This window comes from Procambarus clarkii, chromosome 62, assembly GCF_040958095.1.
Source record: "Procambarus clarkii isolate CNS0578487 chromosome 62, FALCON_Pclarkii_2.0, whole genome shotgun sequence".
NCBI lineage: Eukaryota > Metazoa > Arthropoda > Malacostraca > Decapoda > Cambaridae > Procambarus > Procambarus clarkii.
This window is the reverse complement of record NC_091211.1, coordinates 23,065,298-23,089,007: the sequence shown is the minus strand read 5'-3', so window position 1 is coordinate 23,089,007 and position 23,710 is coordinate 23,065,298. Positions and strand designations below refer to the sequence as shown.

The 23,710-nt window shown below is 43.4% G+C and overlaps 2 protein-coding genes across 3 annotated transcripts in view; both read right to left on the bottom strand.

Annotated features, from left to right (window-relative positions):
• The window catches only part of dsf (nuclear receptor dissatisfaction), a 74,391-nt gene extending 64,416 nt beyond the window's left edge, over positions 1-9,975 (bottom strand). Inside the window, exons 1-3 of one of the 2 annotated variants that reach the window (XM_069308332.1) lie at positions 9,658-9,975; positions 4,792-4,872; positions 3,384-3,545 (exon numbers count right to left, since the gene is read on the bottom strand). In XM_069308332.1, the coding sequence (XP_069164433.1) occupies positions 3,384-3,545; positions 4,792-4,872; positions 9,658-9,766 (352 nt within the window). In that variant the 5' untranslated portion in view covers positions 9,767-9,975. The remainder of the gene's footprint in view (positions 1-3,383; positions 3,546-4,791; positions 4,873-9,657) is intronic. The other variant, XM_069308331.1, reaches the window with a different exon arrangement.
• Positions 9,976-17,221: 7,246 nt separating this feature from the next.
• LOC138354358 (uncharacterized) lies at positions 17,222-18,519 on the bottom strand. Its single transcript, XM_069308522.1, has 3 exons — positions 18,513-18,519; positions 17,608-18,153; positions 17,222-17,334 (listed from the first exon to the last, which is right to left on the bottom strand). Exons 1-3 carry the CDS (start codon positions 18,517-18,519, stop codon positions 17,222-17,224), a joined length of 666 nt encoding a protein of 221 aa, XP_069164623.1.
• Positions 18,520-23,710: the final 5,191 nt, after the last annotated feature.

Genomic DNA, 23,710 nt, shown 5'->3' with positions numbered 1-23,710 from the left:
ATTGATCAATCCTCTGATCAATCAATCTTCTGATCAATCAATCCTCTGAGCAGTTTGTTTTCTTGCCAATCCCCCCCCCCCGTCGCAATCGCTAATACCCTAGACGTATACCAAGTCCCTTGATAATATAATTAATAATGCCCGGAGGCATTGTCTCCCCTTCACATGTGGGCATTTCCCGTTTCAAAGTGAACCATACCACCAAAGGAGAAAGTGCTAAGCCATTACGACTATATAGCACTTGGAAGGGTTATAACGATAAGGATTTAGGATAAGACGGAGGGAAGGAATGGTGCCCAATTACTCTCCCGTCCACTCCAAGAGGTTGTACATCATATCACAAGAGTGAAAACTAAAATTATATATATATATATATATATATATATATATATATATATATATATATATATATATATATATATATATATATATATATATAGTGATGCAGAGAGACGGGCCGAGTCAATATCGGCGATCGCTTGGGGTCGGGTTGGGCGGGGAAGCGGTCAGCTCAAAAGCTATCTTGATGGATCTGTTTTTAGCGCTTGTGTGAGTGTGTGAACGTGTTCGAGCGTGTGTGAACGTGTTCGAGCGTGTCCGAACGTGTGTCAACGTGTGTCACTGTGTATGAACGTATATCTGTATGAATGTGCTTCAGTGTGGATGAACGGTTTTAGCGTATTTGATGCTTTAGTGTGTGTGTATACGCTTTCAGCGTGTGAACGTAATTCATGTGTGTGTGTGTGTGTGTGTGTGTGTGTGTGTGTGTGTGTGTGTGAGAGTGTGTGTGTGTGTGTGTGTGTGTGTGTGTGTGTGTGTGTGTGTGTGTGTGTGCTGGACGACGAATGGAAGACACTGAGATGAGACAGTGATAGCCTCTGACGTCACTATCAGTCACCACTTGTTACTTTGATCTCCATATTCATCCAATTTCTCTCTCTGTCTGTTTCTATCTCTCTGTCAGTCTCTGTCTCTGTCCCTCCGTCGTGTAGTGGCGCTGTCAAACACCAGAGATGACTAGAGGCCCGCCAGCCAGGCTCTCACCGACAAGATCTACATAGATAGCATAGTAGGGGAGGACAACATGTTTGCTGTGGACCCATGTGGCGGAGGATTCAACTCGATTCAGATTTAAATTTTGTGTGTGTTATACTCTAGGTGGGAGTGGATGAGGCTTGTTTATAAGCTGTAAGCTGGGTTGAGTTTATGTGGACTTACCTGTGTGTATTCACTTGCTTGCTGGTTGGCCTTCAGCTCCTGGGTCGAGTTTATGGCTGTGTATTTCTTAACTTTGAATATTTTGTTTTTCTTGCCTGTTCAATTTAATCTTTCATCCAGTGTGTGTGTGTGTACTTGTTTGTTGTTGCGGGGGTTGAGCTTCGGCTCTTTGGCCCCGTCTCTTTGTATGTGTGTATTTACTGTTTGTATTTGCAGAATCGAGCTATTAGCTCTTGGACCCAGCCTTTCTAACCAATTAATTTTTCATCTATTAAGTCAACTACATATATTTATCTTACACTCGCATACACACATCCCCAAGAAGGAACCCGTAGCAGCTGTGTAACTCCAAGGTACCTGTTTAATGCTAGGTGAACAGGCGCACCAGGGTGAAAGAAACTACCCACACGCACTGCGTGTGTGTGTATTTATAGACACGCGAACCATTGCCTCATTCTTTTGCACTCGCCGTGTATTGCTCCTGAAGTGACGTCCCTGCTTTCAACATTGAGATAAAGCAAGGCCACTTTTGTGCAACAAGGTCAGAGGCCATGACTGTGAAAGCTCGGGTTGGAGCCGTGATCTTGCCAAGTTACACAGACAACCGCTCAGCGTCACCTTAAGATCTCGCGATTGATCTGATCTCCTCTGAAAAGCTTGCGGGAAGAAACTCAGAGGCTTTGATGCGATCGCTGGCGCTGCACCTTCTCGATTGGATTGACATATCGCTATTCGGGTGGTTGATTGTTTATCATTGAGAGGGCAAGACTTTCTCGTTTTGGTTGTGCAGAAATGCACAACCAAATTTAGAGGCTGCAATTTGCGTTGTTACAGAGATCATTTTGTTATGATGTATTGGAAAATATTGAAATAATATACATATATAATATGAAATTATTAAAGATATATATTATATATGTATTGAAAAATATGCTATTGGAAAATGTTATTACATCACTAAAAACTCTAGGGAAATCACGCCGAATATTTCACACTCGGCTATAAAAATCGAATTGGGGGTATCTATAAATGCAAATATTTCTAAAATTATTTAATTTAGGCCGACTCCGACCGGTCTATATCCGTCTAGTACTCCCGAATATTCCCCGCCCTCCCTGCACAGTTGAGTGAGGCTAGCCCCACACGTCTGGCCTTCAGCAATGGGCAGACAGACAGACAGATAGACAGACAAAATGACCAACAGCTATTCTTTCTTGTAGAAATAGATTTGTCTGTTTTTTCTTCGAAGGTGAAGTTTTTCATTAATCAGTTAAACTGAAGCGAATGGTCGCTTTCTCTTTGTTAACGAAGCACGATCGTTATAACCTGTACCTTGCAGAATGTTTCACAGTTTAAGAATGTTGTGATGTCTTGTGTTTTGCATATTGACTGTCTCATGCGCGTTAAGTTTCAACGTTTACAATACACTTGTTTCAAAACACCTTTGCCCCACACCTCCACAGTCCTGCCCACACCCCCACAATCCTGCCCACACCCAGATAATCCTGCCCACACCCAGATAATCCTGCCCACACCCAGATAATCCTGCCCACACCCAGATAATCCTGCCCACACCCAGATAATCCTGCCCACACCCAGATAATCCTGCCCACACCCAGATAATCCTGCCTACACCCACATAATCCTGCCCACACCCCCACAATCCTGCCCACATCCCACCGTCCGGCCCAAACCTCACAGTTCAAATCACACACCACAACTTTACCCACTCCCCAGTCCTCTACACATCTTGCTCCTCCTAGTCCTCCACCTGCCTGAAGCTTAGAAAATAATATGAACTACACAGCTTACTCAGCATCTTCATAATTTTCCGTTCACTGTATCTTAATTAACATGAATCCCTGGATAATTTTAAGGAGTTCAAAGTCACCTCACACACACACACACTCATTCCCGTATATATATATATATACGGGAAAACTCAACATAACTAAAGGAAAATGAAATTTTTTGGCTTCTTTTCATGCCAAACAGAAATATTATACTGTCCAAATCCAACGAATAACCAACGACATCAACTACTGTATTCACTAATTAACAGCTTGGACAAAAGACAACAGCTTGGACATTTTATCTCGATAAAATAAAGCCAAACAAAAATGATAAAACAAGACACACTCGAGGAACAAAAACCGTGTACTCACCATCCTTGTTCATGGCAGCATCGAAGCACTTGTTCAGACGGCAGGCCCGGCACTGGTTGCGGTGAGTCTTGTCTATTGGGCACTTGCCCTTCATGTCCCCCGTCGCTTTGCACGTATACACGCGATTTCGGTGGATGCTGCGCTTGAAGAACCCGGAGCATCCTGGTGGGAGACGGGAGATGAGAGCCAGATAGGTGTGGGTGTGTATTTACTATTTGTATCTGCAGAATTGACCTATTAGCTCTTGGACCCTGCCTTCCTAATCAATTTATTTTTCCTATATTATATCATATATTTCTCTTACACACACACGCACATCAGCAGGAAGTAGCCTATAGCAGCTATCTAACTCCCAGGTATCTCTTTACTGCTAGGTGAACAGGTGCATTAGGATGAATAAAACATTTGTTTCTGACTCTGCCGCGATCGAACCTGTCCATTCAGCCGGGAGGCCCCCTGTGTGTGTGTGTGTGTGTGTGTGTGTGTGTGTGTGTGTGTGTGTGTGTGTGTGTGTGTGTGTGTGTGTGTGTGCGTGTGTGTGCGTGTGTGTGTGTGTGTGAGTGAATGTGTGTGAGAGTGTGTGTGCGCGCGCGCGTAAGTATGAATGTGAGTGTGTTCAAGGAAGAAGACAGACTTGATAAGAGACAGAAATATAAAGAGAGAAGAGAGAGAGAGAGAGAGAGAGAGAGAGAGAGAGAGAGAGAGAGAGAGAGAGAGAGAGAGAGAGAGAGAGAGAGAGAGAGAGAGAGAGAGAGAAACACAAACACACAAATATATAAAAAAAGGGATACGAAAGTTCACGCTACACAGAGTGAAGCCCAAACCACCAAAAGGGATTCAACCTACTTCCCTCATTAGCAAGCAAATACAGGCACACAACACAAGGGAAAGTGACCCCCTCACAAAGGAGTAACACCTCGTTACGGAGACAGACCGCACGCGGCCACAGTTAACTCGCCCAGAGAACCCCGAGCGTAACGGGAAGAAACTCTACGTTTAGTATACCTCAGCGTGAGAGGAAGCTGAGAAGGAAAGATTTGGGTTTACTGCTCGGGGGGTAAACCTGTGTCAAAACGTATCGGGAAGGGGGCGTGGTGTGGCGGTGCATTGTGGTGACTACGGTGTGGTGATGCTCTGTGGTAGAGCGGTGTGGTAGAGCAGTGTGTGGTGGCAGGTGGTATGCCACGCTGTGGACACTATATGCAAGGTAACCATCGCATTTCTAGTTCAAGTGTTTTTTATGCATGCAGGTAAATGCTAAGATCATTCATTATGAGAGAGAGAGAGAGAGAGAGAGAGAGAGAGAGAGAGAGAGAGAGAGAGAGAGAGAGAGAGAGAGAGAGAGAGAGAGAGAGAGAGAGAGAGAGAGAGAGAGAACAAGAGACAGACAGACGCAGCAAGTACTTACCATCACAGGAGTATATGCCATAGTGTTTGCCTGACGACCGGTCTCCACACACCTTGCAGGGGATGTCCAGTAGTCTGTCACCTGCGGGATGATCAACACTCTTCAGACCCTCTTCACCTGGTCATATAACCATCAATATAACACCCAAATGCTTCCGTAACTCCTCTCTAACTTCCCCCCTACCATTACCCTTATCACTGCCACTAATCTTAACACACCTTCCTCCACACTTGCAACTTAATGCGACAATCAATAACTATTTGATAATAGACTTCCATTATCATTCGTAGTGACAACCGCTGGCATGATGTACAGCAATATACCTAAACTATTGCAGTGCATTATTCCGCTGCTGGCGTATGTAGCCTGTTTGGCTGAGCCTGTAACAGCTACCTTGAGGCTACCTTGAGGTGCTTCCGGGGCTTAGTGTCCCCGCGGCCCGGTCGTCGACCAGGCCTCCTGGTTGAACAACAAAAACAAAACAAAAACCTGTCTCTGCTGGCATTTTCTTTGCTGTCAAGAGTGAGGTTGTAGAAGCGCTGTCTTCTCTTTTCTTTCTTGGGTGTTGAGGTATAATGTTATTTAACACGAGACGGAAATAATGACCAAAAATTCATAGCAAGTTTCGGATATTATCAATGTTTCGTATTGTCTTATTACCACAGCCACTCGTCTTGGCCAGAAAATATTCTCATTGGTAACTTTTTTCCCCCCAACTGCAGAGACGTCAAATATAAGGCCCGCCACACTTTTACCGTCTCTCTCTCTCACTAATTATCCTAACCTGCTTAAGCCAGGTGGGATTTCCCCGGCTTACCTGGTTTACTCTCAAATTTGATGGTTAATTAGCCTCCCCCGCTGTTAGCGAGGGAGGGACAGGCCTCGCTCCTCCTCCTCCTCGTCTTGGGCAGATGAGGAGAAAAAGGAAATAACATTCTTAATTGCAGGAATAAGCTGCACTGTCTAAATCACTGCCTACATCTCGTGAACTTCCAATACGTAGTGTTCAGACGTACTATTGCTTGTGTGACGATCCACTTGACACGGAGAGTAGTGGATAGTCTTGGAAACACAGGCGAGCACCAGAGATATCAGAAAGAACTTTTTCAATCTAAGAATTGTTAATAAGTGGAACGGCCTGGATGAGGAAGCTGTCGAAGCGAATTCGATACGCAGTTTAGAATGTAAATATGATAAATATCGAGGCGAAAGGAGTCACTGCATTGAACTAATGATAGTCATAAGACAGGTGCTCGACCTTGCAAACACAACTAGGTGAGTGCAATTAGGCGACGAGTGAATTATATGTGGTGTCTGTGTTTGATGGTTCGTATATCTAACGCCGTTCACATCTCGAGCCGGAGACGAGCTCTGCCTTGTTCTGTTCCGCTAGCGTTGGGGGCTGTAGTTAACCAGATCTCCCTTGGTGTAGTTCCTTAGTGTTGCTTATTGTAGTTAACGAGATCTCCGTTGGTGTAGTTCACTCGTGTTACCCCTAGTGTAGTTAATTAAGTGTTGCCTCCTGTTCTTTTTCATATTTAGCATTTAGGTAATACCGTGTAAGTATACAATTAACGTTGCCTTGAATTAACTGTTATTCAATTTAATTATACTCTATCATTTTAAGTCAAGTTAAATTTGACAAGGTTATTTATCATGAATTGAGAAATACGAGATCAACAAGGAAATACACGCATTGTTTTCACCAGTGTCATAACAGGATGGGTCAGGGTTCACAGTGTCGTTGAACAATAACATAACAGAAAGAAGTTACCACTTTTTTCACTTTACCACTTTCCTGGTGAAGTGTTCGGTCTTGAGTACCAACCACACTAGTCAGGCAGTCAGGAGTACCAACCACACGAGTCAGGCGGTCAGGAGTACCAACCACGGGAGTCAGACAGTCAGGAGTACCAACTGCACGCGTCAGAAGATGTTCGTAAGATGTTCGGCTTCCCCACTACGAAAATTACCAGAACTACACCACTGTGAAACTAAACCTTCGTCCGAGTCGCAGACCCAACTTTTACCCCACAAGAAAAGTGCGGGTGTCGAGGTATGAGCAGCCGAGAGTACCAGGAAGAGCCCATTACGGTATCCCTCCCAGCCGCTCGGTGCCGCTGAACACCTCATTGTTATGGCCCAAAAATTAAGCACAGTGCAACAGGAGCGCCTGTCCGGCAGTGCCGTTGCCAAGTGCCCCTTGAGGACCGTCAGGGAGAGGTCATTGTGGCGTCGTTGGTGTAGCAGCTATGACAAGGCGGAGACTCTCCTATGTACTCTAGAACGTAACCACGACGTTAGTTTTTACGTCGTCAAAACGGTGTATGAAGCAAATAAAGCTCTAAAAAAAATGTTGTGCGTTTACTGGTATATATGTTAGCTCTCTCGGTAGACTTCTTTTGATTTAACCTCGAATGAAACAGCATCACTCAGCCGTATCTTACCCCATAGCAATGAGGAATATTATTTATTATCTTAGCACCCACTGAAACCCGTATTTTCATTGTGTCAGTACTAATATTCGATTTTTTTTTTTTTTTGAGATATATACAAGAGTTGTTACATTCTTGTACAGCCACTAGTACGCGTAGCGTTTCGGGCAAGTCCTTAATCCTACGGTCCCTGGAATACGATCCCCTGCCGCGAAGAATCGTTTTTTCATCCAAGTACACATTTTACTGTTGCGTTAAACAGAGGCTACAGTTAAGGAATTGCGCCCAGTAAATCCTCCCCGGCCAGGTTACGAACCCATGACATAGCGCTCGCGGAACGCCAGGCGAGTGTCTTACCACTACACCACGGAGACTGCTAAAAGACACTGAGTGTTTGCCGTCGCTTCGCGGCAATTGTCTGGAAGTGGGTTAGGTATAAATGATCAGAGACTACTTCTAGGGGTAGCGATTTTGGCAAATTTACCCGTGTTATTAATCACCAGGTGTTATAATTTTTAAAAACTATACCGTACAAAGGCAAATTTGCGAAGTTTTGTCCGTCTGATGACACCAAGTGTCCGATTGACGGCACCAAAAGTCCAACTGATAGCACGAAATGTACGACTACTGGTACGAAGAACTGGCAGCATCACCTGGTCTCTCTAAAGACACGTGTGACGGACAACGCCGGGATGTATAACATATTTCCCTGTATGCATAGCTCCAGTAAGGTCTCCCAAGCCTAGAAAACTCTGGGAAAGTGTGACATGAGAGCCATGCTGCATGTTAGCTGGGAGTTTGGTAGCAGGGCTGGCGTACCAAACCAGCACTTATTTGCACCGATGAAGGAATGAGGACCTGCTGGGTGAGTGGAGCCCAGTGTCACTATAGTGTCACTATAGCTAGGTCAGTTTTGTGCCACTTGCACTCATAGTGTCACTTGCAACACTCCCGCTGCTCTTGGCTATGGCCTTTGCATTAGTGCCTCAATACATATCAACAGTGTTTAAATAGCCAAAACATTTTGTAGTTTTTTTTACAACCACTTGATATGTAAACAAATGTAGTCTACGGAGCAGTGACAAAATCTTTATTACTAAGCTGTTTAAAAAAGTTTTTGATAAAGCGTTTGAAAACTTACAAAAAAAATACAAATTTTCACATCACGAAGGCGGACTGGTTGAATGTAATTGTAATTTTGAACAATCATTATTACATTATAGAACTGAATAACTTGTTGAGTGATTCTAATCCATATGATTGTTAAAAGTGCGCTAGTCATGTGACTCACTGTTCCAGTCACGTCACCTACTGAGATTATATATATATATATATATATATATATATATATATATATATATATATATATATATATATATATATATATATATATATATATATTACATATATATACATATTTATACATATATATGTATATATATAATACCAAATTAAACAAATGTTATGGAAAATATATGACATCACGTCTTTAAAAGTCACGTGAACTTTCATAAGAGAATATTTTCCAGTTTTCTTTTTTGTTCTTAGCATATTAATTTAAAACTTTTGGGTGCCCCGAAAGGTCGATATTCAGTTTCTATCATATCTTTTCATTCATTTAGATAAAAGTAACTATCCAACGTGAAATTTCAGGCTTGATTTTTCCCCCAGTCTTTTAATGGGTTATAGCCTCTAAGGGAATATTTATATATAAAAAATTATTCAGGATTTTTTGTTTTTAGTGAATTTAAACTCTTAGCCATTACTGATTTCAATCTGTTTGTAATTAAATACTTAGGAAAAAGAATATGCTAATTAATTACCTATATTTCTCGTAGTCTTATTACCTCGAAAATTACCACAATTACAATTACCTTGAACCAAACAAGTTGCTCACGTCAGTGCTGATATTAGACCGGTCTAGGGCCAGATTCACATAGCAGCTACGCAAGCACTTACGAACTTGTACATCTTTCCTAAATCTTTGACGGCTTTGGTTACATTTATTAAACAGTTTACAAGCATGAAAACTTCCCAATCAACTGTTGTTATTGTTATAAACAGCCTGCTGGTACTTCGGAGCTCATTAACTGTTTAATAATTGTAAACAAAACCGCCAATGATTGAGAAAAGATGTACAGGTTTGCAAGTGCTTGTGTAACTACTTCGTGAATCTGGCCCCTGGTCAGCGTTCATCAAGCATTTAAGTGTCCTGTTGCGAAACCTGCACATCTCTCCTAGATCAAAATTAATATTGTTATAGTCAACTTCGTAGCTCATAAACTACTAAATAAACCCAAACTCAGCCGCAATGATTGAGAAAAGACGGACAGGTTTCGTAATTGAACACTTAAATGCTTAATGAAACGTAGCCCCTGGAAAAAAAATCGTCCTACATAAATTGCCTTCATGGAGACAGCACAGTATTTACCTAGCCACGAGGCGTGAGTACTCAGCTGGCAACCCGTCCTCGACTCAAGTCCATTACATTCAGCGGTCAACCCCACAGACGCATTCATAAATTTTAACATGCTGTTCATTCAAAACGGGAATTTTCTCAAGTATAAATTAATATTATAATATATTAGCATATTGTGTATAAATAGGCATAGGTTAGGTTAGGTGTTTAGGTTCTGTTGGCGATTATTTGTATTTGTAGTACGTGGGTGAAGCATTTACAGCGTTGTGGTTCGAACAAAATTCGTCAGTGAAGCACTTGTTCCGGATATGTTCGAACGTCAGCAGTTGTGAGTCGTGTGTAAACCGCTTTTCATTCATAAACAGGGGGGTTGGCGGGTGCATGGAATCGCTTTTGGATCTTTGTTTGGAGGACGGGCTGCAGCTGGACCACAAGGTTCGAGTCACAGCCAGCGGTAGACGACTTGTGGGGTCTCAGAGCTGCAATTGGATTACACACGACTCACAACTGATTTCGTTCGAACACTTCCGGAACAAGCGCTTCACTGACGAGTTTTGTTCGAACCACAACGTTGTAAACGCTTCACCCACGTACTACAAATACAAATAATCGCCAACAGAACCTAAACATCTAACTTAACCTAACCTAACCTCTGCCTACATATGCACAATATGCTAATATATTATATTAATTTATATTTGAGAAAATTCCTGTTTTGAATGAACAACACGTAAATATTTATGAATGCGTCTGTGGGGTCGACCGCTGGTTGTAATGGACTTGAGTCGTGGCGATTCGAACGGAAGTCACTGCTCAAGAAATGATCGAACGTCATCACTTGTGAGGGAAGTGTAAACAAGTTTTCATTAAAAAAACACAAATGTCGTGGCAATTGGATTACCGAACATTTGCCCTTCATTGATAAGGACACGCTGTGATAAGAATGGGCTAAAGTAGAAATTGATTACATTCGACCTTTTCTCAAACAGTACTTCGCGGGCTGCCCATGTCCGAAGCGAACCTTTCTAAACGCTTCACGGCACGCATTCATATACTGTTTAACATAAAACATCATTGACCTAACTATATATAAACCTATAATGCATTCATATATTAATTTGTATTCGTGGGCGTTCAGGAGGTAGTTGGGCGACCCCATGTGAGGTGATTGGCATACGGCAGCGGTGTTGTGTTGGCGCTAAGAGGAATATATCTGAGGAAAGGATTAGGCAGTATGGAACAACGTATGTGTGTGTGTGTGTGTATGTGTGTGTGTGTGTGTGTGTGTGTGTGTGTGTGTGTGTGTGTGTGTGTGTGTGTGTGTGTGTGTGTGTGTGTGTGTAGTTGTGTATGGAAGAGAGAGTGTGTAAGCAAGGAGGATCAAGGAGGAGCGCCAGGATTAAGTCTAGTAAGTTGACTAAAAGGAGAAAGATCAACCACATAAAGACGTGACACCGCACCTCACCCCTCCCTCCACACAACTGACACCACACCTCACCCCTTCCCCACACAACTGACACCACACCTCACCCCTCCCCCACACAACTGACACCACACCTCACCCCTCCCTCCACACAACTGACACCACACCTCACCCCTCCCCCACACAACTGACACCACACCTCACCCCTCCCTCCACACAACTGACACCACACCTCACCCCTCCCCCACACAACTGACACCGCGCCTCACCCCTCCCCCCACACAACTGACACCACACCTCACCCCTCCCCCACACAACTGACACCACACCTCACCCCTCCCTCCACACAACTGACACCACACCTCACCCCTCCCTCCACACAACTGACACCACACCTCACCCCTCCCTCCACACAACTGACACCACACCTCACCCCTTCCCCACACAACTGACACCACACCTCACCCCTCCCTCCACACAACTGACACCTCACCCCCCCCCCACACACAAATCCGCCTCCTACCTAAATACACATGACATAACAATACAGAGAGAAAGCAGCAGTAAAATACCAAAGAAAAAACACATAGATACATACAAAATTTATAGGCCAAACGGGACTACAAAAAAAACAGACACAGATAAAAACCAAATTCCCAATACCAATACTATACAAACAATAGCAAACATGGAAAAATGGAACTAATAGATCAGTGTGACTTAAAATAGAGCAATAATAGAGGAATAGCGAGAGGGGGAAAAATGAGAATATGCAAAGTAGGAGTAAAGAAGAGGCCAAAGAGGCTCAGGCGAGGAAATCACTGAACACACTGAATTAATGAGACAGAAGCAGAGGTCTGAGAGCGGGTTTACCACTGTGAAACGCTCTTAAAATGCTCAATTGTGGAGAGAGGTGATGAAACTTTTAGTGATGGGGGGGGGGGTCGGAAATATGAGGAGTGATGAGTGAGGTAATGAGTGGTAATGATGAGTAATAACAGGGGTAATAATGTGTGATGATGTGGGGTTATGAGTTGTGAGAGGGGGGGGGTTAATGCATCATGAGAGTGTGATGAGTTGTGAGGGGGTTAGTCATGAGAGGATGAGGGGGATAATGAGTGAGGTAATGAGTGATGAGGGGAGTAATGAGTCTAGGAGTGATAAGGCGAGAATATAAATGCAATCCAAATGTTTTATATACGCATACAAATGAGAGAGAGAGAGAGAGAGAGAGAGAGAGAGAGAGAGAGAGAGAGAGAGAGAGAGAGAGAGAGAGAGAGAGAGACAGACAGACAGACAGACAGACAGACAGACAGACAAATACAATAGGGCAACAATTACAAAGGTACAAGTAGCAACAAAACAAGTCTTATACCCAACACTTCACATAATTTATATAAATCTGAATCATCGTAAAATTTTCACCAAAATATCTAGCACAGAAACCGTACTCTCTCTCTCTTTCTCTCTCTCTCTCTCTCTCTCTCTCTCTCTCTCTCTCTCTCTCTCTCTCTCTCTCTCTCTCTCTCTCTCTCTCAATATATATTTCAACCAGTGTATCTCTGACACATGTCTCACTATCTACCAATATATTATCGGCTAAACTCAGCAGACTTCTGCCCTGTGCAGTCTCCGGACGCACTAGAAAATGCGCTTCGCAGACCCCACTAATGAGACGCAACACAGGGGGCATTTTTGTAAATATGGGACGGATTATGATCGACGCACAGTGGGATTATATTTGGGAAACATAATAGGCGTATATACGCTTTATATGCCCTGATGCGTACGTGTGTTTGTGTGATTGTGTGTGTGTGTGTGTGTGTGTGTGTGTGTGTGTGTGTGTGTGTGTGTGTGTGTGTGTGTGTGTGTGTGTGTGTGTGTGTGAACGAGTGCGTGCGTGTGTACGCTTTAGCGTTGAGGTCCCCAGCACACTTTGCTTCTATTTTTTTATTAAATTATTATTAACGATTTTTCTTGCAATATAACGATTTTTTTGTGTAATTTTTTCTACCTAGTTATGTAAGCTATTTTTGGTCATTGTAAGCAGAACATTTGGGCGTGGCAAGGGAAGGGAAGGAAAGGGAAGGGAAGGGAAGGGAAGGGAAGGGAAGGGAAGGGAAGGGAAGGGAAGGGAAGGGAACTATCAAGAGAAAGCGCCGAGTCATTACGACTATACAGCACTGGGAAGGGATCAGGATAAGGATTTGGGATGGTATGAGAGGGGGGGGGGGAAAGGAATTGTGCCCAACCACTTGAACGGCCAGAGAATAAACGCCGACCTGCATGAAGCGAAACCGTCACTATAGCGTCCAGCCTAAGTGTTGCAAGTAGAACTGTATACTGTATTTGGATGTTGCAATCAAAACTGTATATTTGGAAGTTGCAAGAAGACGTGAACATTTGGGTGCTCCAAGCAGAACTGCACTTTAAATTTTGAAAGCTATAATGACATTTTTGGCTTTTATGGCTGATTTGCGCTTTCGATATTGCAACCTAACGGTGCAATACAGAATTGCACTTGTGGATGCTGTAGTCAGAAATGCACTCGATGTTGCAAGCAACAGAGCTACATAATATTTATTTTGATTTGGAATGATACTCAGAATTTATTGAATATCATCTTCGTATTGCGATTATAATTTTAATATTAACAATATAAAAATATGGGTTTTATTAATTTGAATATTATTGTTTTTACTGTACTGTACATGTATTTTAATATATATATATATATATATATATATATATATATATATATATATATATATATATATATATATATATATTGGATATACTTTTACAATTTCTATTATTTAAATATTTTTGATACCGAAAAGATATTGGCGGTTGCAATCTAGAACTTCACGTCTGGAAGTTAGTTATCTATATCTCTTTATCAGCGTTGATCTACTTTCAATATATTGATTATCATTTTGTGCTCATTTACAATTTGTTTGCAAAGTGACTGCACATTTGAGTAGTTACCAGGAGGGATGCCCCCTGAATGGCTTTTAAATCTCTTAGAATATCAATTGAGTGCATTCCTCCTACCCGGCAACCAGGAGGCCTGGTCGACGACCGGGCCGCGGGGACGCTAAGCCCCGGAAGCACCTCAAGGTAACCTCAAGGTAAGGTACCCTAATGTGCAATTCTGCTTGCACTAAATGAGTTCCTTAATTGGGTGTTAGTTCATATAAAATGAGCATTGAAAATTGCTCTGATGGTGCTAAAGAAACATTCGTTGGACAGTCACATGTAACACGCTCGCCATTCCGTTCTTTAAGAATGGGGCTCTGGTGAAGCCAAAGATTGCAATAATGATAAATGCTATATATGCAGGCGATGAGTCACAATAACGTGGCTGAATCGACTTGAGAATGGTCCAGGACGGACCGAAACGTCGTCGTCCCTTCAATTTCTAGTGTGTGGTCTGGTCAACAATGCTATATATAAAAAAAACTCAAAACCAATGTGACAATGTTGTCCTTGGCAGGGGCATGAGAGCAACGAGCTAAACAATGACGTTTCGTTGATGTTCAACGAAATGACGTTCAATGACGTTCGACAATGACGTGACGCTAGACAATGAAGTCGAAGGGAAGGAATGGAAAAAACGAAGGATCCCCGATGGCCCCCAACACTTTGGGTACCATCGTGTATCTAACGTCAACTCTGTAAGTTAGATGTAGGTCGGTACAGCAACTCTGTAGGTCGGTACAGCAACGGCTTTGTAACTTACAAAGCCGTTGCTGTACCGACCAGATCAGACTTGGGATAGGAAGTTATTCGTGTATTGGAGCACAACCTGCCCCCCCCCCACCATCTCACCAAGACAAGAGGTGCCACATATTGGCACCAGCGACTACGAGGATATCTCCTTGGCACGGACTGAATAACTTCGAGATTCGTGTCAACAGAAATATGAACAGTTATGGAACTCCTTCCGGCAGGAGAATGGCGACCAAGACGGACCCTCACTCCAGTAAGCCAAGCGTCATGCATATGACTGGCTTATGAAGCAAAATTCATATTATACATTATTATACATTAATTATCAATTCTATTCCTTTACTATTATTTATTAAAATATATAATTTGGAGATGAATGGAAGATCCACATCACTATAGATACCTGTACACAAGCGATAAATTACTTAATTTTATGATTAATTTGTAAATACATTTATATCGCAAATTCATTTTATAAAATGAGTTACCTTACAATAATTTAAACCGTAATTAAATAAAACAATAATAGATATAATAAAATAATAATAATACAAAATAATAAGAATAACGATATAATAATAATAATAATAATAATAATAATAATAATATTAATAATAATAATAATAATAATAATAATGAGAATAGGAATAAGAAGAAGAATAAGAAATATAGTAAAAATCAACAGAATAAAGTAAAACCAGAAAAAGCAATACAGATAAATAGTATTGTTACTAGTTTTATTAACTGTAATGCTAACGAAAACAAACATTACTATTGATAATAAAACCTTAAGTAATGATGATAATCAAACAATAAATAATGATGGTAATTAAACAAAAAAATATATAATAAAATATTAATTAATATTAATAACAATTATATCACCTGCAGTAATGCTAATAAGGTTCGCGCTTCCTTCACAATTAAAATAATTAGTAAAAAATCAAAGACCAAATTAAGAGAGAAAACACATATTAATAGATTTTCGGAAAGACAATTACCTTTTTATTGTTAAATGCATTTATATACAGTTAATAATAAATACAACTTGTTATTAAACATCATTCATGTTAGTTTAGGTGTTTTTCTGTTATATTGGTGCTTAAGTTTCGATATAGTGAACGCCGAGGTCACTCGACATGAAGAAGCGGTCGACTATAACCAACTGTAGCGTTAATTTAACCCCTTAACCATTTAAAATAGGCCAAAAAATTACCAATTTCGTCGAAAATTTCGATACTTTAGGTGGAAAAATACAGTAGACTGTTCCGGGTACAAAAATAAAGCGTTTTTTTCATAAGCGGGGAGTTAGCGCATTGATTAATATAACTTATCACCCACTATAACTGTGTTGGGAAGCCGAGCCGGGTTCAATCCATACATTTAATGGATTGAATATAGACGCAATTTAGACGCTATCGATTACAGCGTCGAAATTAAACCACCGTATTATGGACGCATTTCGGACTAATGAGCATTTGTCTCAACATTAGTTAGGTAGATTTTTCATACAGACGTACGCATCTGGTTAGGCAAAAAAACACTTGAAATTTAATGCTTATCAAAACCGTGAAAATAGGCAGGACGGACGCCGACGGCGTCCAGGATAGGTCAGTAAAAACATTAGCTTCCCTGATTTACATTGATCATCCTGGATAAAGTACCCGATGGGTGGACCATACAGACATAATCCACTAAAATCGATCATTTCTGTCATACTGTAAACGGTACAAAAAAAAGTTGCTTAAATAAAAGCTAAATATTCTCCTAAATCTTAGCAAGCGTGTACAAAAGATGTTATTTTATGCAAATCAGCTTAAATTTGCTTTACCTAATCACGGAAGCCTTTAGTGAAAAGCTTAACTTTTCCCTTTGTTATCTTGTGTATAAATTATCTCGCTATGTGGTGAGTAGGTCGGCTAAGGGGGTTTCAGTGATAGGTTAACGAGGTTCGTTATTTTGCCTTCCAATGCTCATGATGTCTTTGCTCCTCTCTCACTCGCGCGCGCACACACACACCGGCACGAAATCATACGCACATGGACGCAGATTCAGAAGCACGCAAATACAGAACTACAGACAGAGGCACGCAGGTGCTTATATACGCGCACGCACGTTTATACAGAAACTCACACGCACTATATATACGCATGCAAATAGAGAAACATATGCATGTAGATATAGAAACGTGCGCAAGCAAATGTAGAAACATACACACGCAAATAGAAAAACATTTACTCATGCACGCAAATAGAGAAACATATGCACACGCAAGCAAATACAGAAACATATGCTTACGCACGTAAACAGACACACACACTCACGCAAATAGAGATACACAGGCAGAATTACGGATACACACGCACGCAATATCTCCAGACCTACTCCTTAGGCAATTCCATGTGTCATGGCACTCCCAAGTCAAGGTGCCATGGGCTCTACCTGGCACTCCTGAGCAGAGGTGCCAATGACTGAAATCACCTTCAGTGTTTCCCGAGGACTCAGAAGAGAGCGAAGTGTCTTGAGGTAGGAAACTGCTTGTGATAATCATCGCTAATATAGACCTTACCTGTCCACTCTGTACTTGACAGAGTTTCGAAGTCTTACCTGTAGGTTGTGACATAATAGACGATCAACACAATATGCCGTGGCACCTGTGTCCAGGTGTGTAAAAAAATAACGTGAAGCTGGCCAAGATGGCGGTTATCCGCTTCACAACATGAATTAATAGTGAAGCGGTTATTTATACCGGGAAAAATCGATAGTTAGGAAGTGGGTGGGTGGGCGTGGGTGGGTGATAGACTTACCTGACCTCCCGGTGCCCATCCTGGCGGCGGAGGAGCGGGCGGTGTATGTCGGGCCGCCGAGGGGCGCCGCCGCCGCCGCCGCACCGAGGGACGGAGCCGGACAGAGTCTGGTGACGGTGCTGGAGGTGGCGGCGGTGGTCAGCGGCGGGGTGACGGACGCCGCGCTGGACGCCAGGGACGCGTGGTGGTGGTGGTGATGGTGGTGGTGGTGCACGTGCGGCGACGGCGGCGGCGACGCGCTGGGCGGTAGCGGCGGGGGCGGCGGCGACAGCGGCCGATGTGACCCGCGAGACTCCGACAGGAAGACGGCCGGAAGCTGCAGCGTGGCGGGTCCGGGCACGGACCACGGCAGCGTCAGGGGAATCACCGAAGACAGTTCAGGCGCCAGGATGGGTATGGTCTCACCTGACGGGGCCGCGGCCGCCTCAGGTGATGATCCAGACGGCGGCTGAGCCCAGAGAGCGGGCGACGGCGGGCCCTCCTCCTGCTGGGGGAGCGGCGAGAGGGGCGGGGGCACCGAGGCTGGCTCCAGGGACGTCACGGCAGCTCACAGATGTCACCGGATCACGTCTGTTACAGGTCACACGAGACAAGACCTGGAGCAGCGGGCTCGGAATGCGTCAAAGACCACACGCGCATGGCGCGCTCCCACGCTCAACCCTCCACACGCACACGCAAATCTCACACACCCCAATCCTCTCCTAACTCGTCTATGTATATATGAAGTCTTAAGTGCATCATATTTCCAGGGGCTTTTAATTATTTATCGGATTCAATTGGGCGTCGCGTCTCTGATGGGCAAAGTTGGGTGATGAGAGCCGGCTGTCTGCCTGTCCCCCAGCCTGTCCACAGCGAGGCCCCGAGTGTGAATAAGCTCGGAGGTGAAACTTTGCTCCCTTATATACTTGCCATTTTGTCATTCCTTCCTCGGCTTCCAGTGCCGCGTTGTAAAGAGATTCTGTTCCAGCATCATTCGCGCCCCACAACCAATGGCTGTCAGCTCCGCTTCTTGTAGCCCCAGCCGGCCCCGCTGCCGCCAGTTGGGCTCCGCTCGAGGTATCCGGCTCGCCACGGGAAAACCTGTTCTGATACGGACTGGCAGGCTTGATGCTGCAGGATGCTGCGTGTCGCAGATCACATCTCCAGGAGACGAAACGCACAGAAACTGGTTCATTTGGCAGTGGGAAAGGTTGGGAGGGCGCGGGTGTCGGCCTCAACTATGGGAACCTCCACAGGTGTTGGCGCCCGCGGTTGGCAGCGTGGCCGAACATTTTCCAGAGGCGAGCGGCCTGATCACCCTAATACGGAACAATGCTCGCAAACAACACAAGCCAGATTTTTTGTTTTACCGCGATTAGACACTTTACGCCTCTGACTATCAACTCCAATGACCTTTTGCAAGACGTCTAGGTCATCTTAGAACCAACTCGATCATCTAACAACTATAATTGCAACCCTTCAAACAACCCCTACCCTCCTCATACCCCCCTTCTAAGCAACAAAACATAGAGTTTCATGTAATCAATTACTTATTACCGAACTGTTTCTTCACTCTCCACTTCCCATCTTGCGTTGATGGTGACGACATCGAGGCAGCAGCAGCAGCAGCAGCGAGAGGCAGGGCAAGAGGAGGCTCGCTAGCTTAACGAGAAGGCTGAAGATCAGCCGCAACAACACTGGGATCAGTATTAATCAGTAATCGATGCCAAGAGGGTTAAACGCTTTTATCGCGGGATGCTGGAGTCTGCAAGCTGCGTCCGAGGTCAGTGTTATCTGATCCCCTACCGGGAATACGGTGGGGTGGGGGGGGGGACATCTAAAGGGAGGGAGGGAGGTAGAGAGGGAAGGTAAAGAAGGGAAGGGGGGGGGGAACAGAGGGAAGGAGAGATCTAAAGAGAGGGAGGTAGAGAGGGGAAGGTAAAGATGGGATGGGGAGGGGGAGAATAGAGGGAGGGAGAGATCTAAAGGGAGGGACATAGAGAGGGAACTGAAGGAAAACAAGAGGGAAACATCAAAAGAGTATGAAGGAGATGAAGTACGAATGGATGATGTGGGGAGAAGGAAGCGGGAGATAAGGTGGAGGGTCATAAAATTGTAAATGAAAGAAAAAATAAAACGTAAGGAGGAATATAGGAAAGGGAAGAAGATTTCCCTCCACACCCCCCCCCCCTCATCTTGGGCGGGGATGGGGGGGGGGAGTGATCAAGCAAGCTGTAATTGAAGATGAAAGGTAGATACAATGTGTGGTGGAGGAAGGATGAAACATATAAGGTCTGGAGTAATTATGTCTAAACTTGTTGATTACGGGCTCACTATAGCCCGTGCTACATGGACATTTTGATGTCTCTAAAACAACAACAATGATGGATCCTTTACGGGTTATTCATGCCCTTACCACCTCTTGGGTGGCTTAATCTTCATCAATCAATCGATGGATCCTATTGAGTGCATGTGTGTTATTTTATGTGTGCGCGCATGTGTGTTTCTGTGTGCGTGTGTGTGTGTGTGTGTGTGTGTGTGTGTGTGTGTGTGTGTGTGTGTGTGTTAGTCTTGAATATGACTCCAGGAACGAACACTAGCTCCTAAGACCCGCCTCACCAGCTGTCGGATGTCTAAAGCATTGCCTCCCAACTCTTCTTTTTCTCAACTTATCTTTGATATTGATCTTTGAATTCAATTAGGTTATCTCTTCTACCACTCCTTACCATTTGCTCACTGCTCTTTCCCTAACAAAACTTCTTTCTAACATCCTTGCCATCTTCTGCTCGTTAAGTTCAACGTGAACTTAATCATATTGTCTTTAAAAATCTCGTTAAATTCTCATAAGAGAAGTTAAGAAATTTTCATATCCCGTCACATCACACTTTTTTTTTCTGTCATTTTCTATATGTTCTCCGTCTTTTGTTTATCATGAACACTCTCATTCAACGTTGTCGTTTTTCTGATACGTCTGTGCTGCTTCTTTTGCCCTCAAACGCTATGCGGTTTTCACACTGTTATTCATTCAGGTCGGCGTTCAATCCCCGACCGTTCCTGAAAGGGGTTAAGCACCATTCCTTCATTCAGTCCCATCTCAAATTCTTATCCTGACCTCTTCCAAATGTAATATAGTCGTAATGGCTGGGCGCTTGCCCCTGATCATTCCCCTCCCTCAACAGTCTTGACCTCAAGTACGTAATTCGCAACCCGCTTTGCACTTGTACTCACCTAGTACAACTCATCTAGTTGTGCTTGCGGGGGTTGAGCTTTGGTTCTTTGGCTTGTTCTCTCCAGTGTGTGTGTGTACTCACCTAGTTGTACTCACCTAGTTGTGTTTGCGGGGGTTGAGCTCTGGCTCTTTGGTCCCGCCTCTCAACCGTCAATCAACAGGTGTACAGATTCCTGAGCCTATCGGGCTCTGTCATATCTACACTTGAAACTGTGTATGGAGTCAGCCTCCACCACATCACTGCCAACACTGTGTGTGTTCACGCGTGTGCTCATCTATTTCATCTAATTGCACTCACCAATTGGAGCCTGCAGGATCGATCACTAGCCTTGGGACCTCACTTTTCTAGCTATCGGTTGTTTAAAGCAATACTCCTCACCTACTTCCCTATCATATCTACCTTTAAAGTTAAGAATGGAGTTTACTTCTACAACCTGCCCTTCTAGTTCTTTCTATTCCCCACTAATCTTACGCTGAAAGAACACTTTGTAACATCCCTATGTACATTTCTGAAGCGCGTACACCAGTTGATTGACAGCTGAGAGGCGGGACCCAAGAGCTGAAGAGTCCCGCCACGAGCAACGAGTCTGATACAGGTGATTTCGCACATTGGACAGTTCGACGTCCGACATTTTATTGTAATAGAACCAACTTAGCATAACTTAATCCTAACTCAATATATTGTATCTTAACCCAACCTAGTCTAGCATAACCTGGTGCACCCTAATGTTAGGAAATTTAGTTTTAATAAAAAGAAAACGAGCAATGGGCGAAACGTGTGTACAACATCAATCTCGTCCTCATCAACACACGCCAAATTCTAGTTAATCCAGCCACCATACCCCGTGTTTATGAATAAAAAACTGTTTACACACACGACCAACAACTGATGACATGTATTTTCTTCGAACAGTGCTACATTCAAATCCTCTGATCGAATTGCACCTTTCTAACTGCTTCAGTCACAGGCTGCAATTACAAATATTGGCCCTCAGACCCTAACCACCTAACCTAAGTTAGTCAAACTATTCGGCACATTCTAGTATGAAATAATATTGTCTCATATGAGTAAATACAAATATTGAATACGGAATCCGTTAAAATGAATGAATACGTGTTGGGCGCCACGTGGCCGAGCCTAGCCTGAGGACAGGTGTAGGACTTGACCAGACCCCCAATAAGAGTGACTCAAACTAAAAATACACAGCCCCGCTCCTGTGCCAGGTAAGTCCACTACGGGCTCACCATAGCCCATGCTACTTGGAACTTTTGTTCTGAGAAGCTGAATCTAAAACAACAACAAACTAAGAGTGACGAAGAGTGACCAAGAGTGACCCAGGCCAACAACGCGGTGCTGCGAGGTGCAGCCCGTCTTCATAAACAATGCCTTAAAGCTCGCAAATCCAGCCGCTAAACCCTCTGTTTACGAATGAAAAACTCTTGACACACCGCTCGAACCTGACGACGTTCGAACTTCTCCCTGAACATTGCTTCACTTTCCCTCTATATTCGAATTGCAACTCTATAAATGCTTCATCCAAGTACTACAAATACAAATAATTGCCAACAGAATCTAACCTTCACCTAACTATAATAATAATAATAATAATAATACTAATAATAATAATAATAATTATTAGTATTTTTATTATAACGATTTCTAATAAAAAATGTATAAATTGACGAATGCGTGTTTACGGTCGACCGTAGAGAGGACGATAACAGCCAGAGAACGGGAAGGGGGCGAGGTTCATATTCTTTACTACAAAAACATCTTATTTGTTTCCCTGAAATAAAATTAGTAGAACCAAGTGTTGAATACTTTATCCATATATATAGATAACAGAAGGAAAGAATTTTGATAGTGATACATATATTTTAAACTTGTCAGTTTTGTGAAACTGTCTATGTTTCTGTCACCTGTCCAGCCACAGGCTTAAGGCCCACGAATGAATATTTAACAAAAAATTATAATTTAGATGATGTTGTAAGATATCACACGTCCATGTTGCCCTTTTTCCTCTGTAGCAGGAACACTGCAACTGCATTGATGACCCTTAACCTTAACTTGACCTAAGACACTGGAGTGTGGCGCAGCATAGTCCGTACCATTAATGAGTTATGATCGACCTGTTGCCGCGTTAATCACCATCACCAGACGTCTATCATGCCTGGGTCCTGGAAGTTGTATAGTGCCCCCTGCCGCTGGCTCCAGCTTCCGTCCCTGTGTGCTGTGTGTGTGCCACACATGCTGATAACATCGCTTTGAACCGTGCTTCGCGGAACACACACACACACACACACACTTTCTAATATCAGAGATATTAGAAAGAACTTCAGAGATATTAGAAAGAACTTTTTTAGTGTCAGAGTGGTTGACAAATGGAATGCATTAGGAAGTGATGTGGTGGAGGCTGACCCCATACACAGTTTCAAGTGTAGATATGATAGAGCCCAATAGGCTCAGGAACCTGTACACCTGTTGATTGACAGTTGAGAGGCGGGACCAAAGAGCCAGAGCTCAACCCCCGCAAGCACAACTAGGTGAGTACAACTAGGTGAGTACACACACACACACACACACACACACACACACCAACAACTACATTGATGACCTTTAACCTTAACGTTGACCTAAGACAATGCAGTGTGACGCAGTGTAATCCGTACCATCGATGAGTTATATTAGAAAGAATATTAGAAAGATAGAAAGATTAGATATTAGAAAGAACTTTTTTAGTGTCAGAGTTATTGACAAATGGAAGGCATCAATGCACATGAGGCCCCCATCGCCGAGTCCCGATGTGGCCCGACGTCAACTCCAGCGGCTGAGTGGACAGCACGCTGGATATGTAGTCCTGTCTTTATCGGCGCCGGCAGAAACAGATGGGCAGA

Coding starts and splice junctions, on each gene's coding strand:
- LOC138354358 (XM_069308522.1), bottom strand. Junction 17,335..17,607: donor GATGGGCACCGGGAGGTCAG/GTAAGTCTATCA, acceptor TATCACAAGCAG/TTTCCTACCTCAAGACACTT.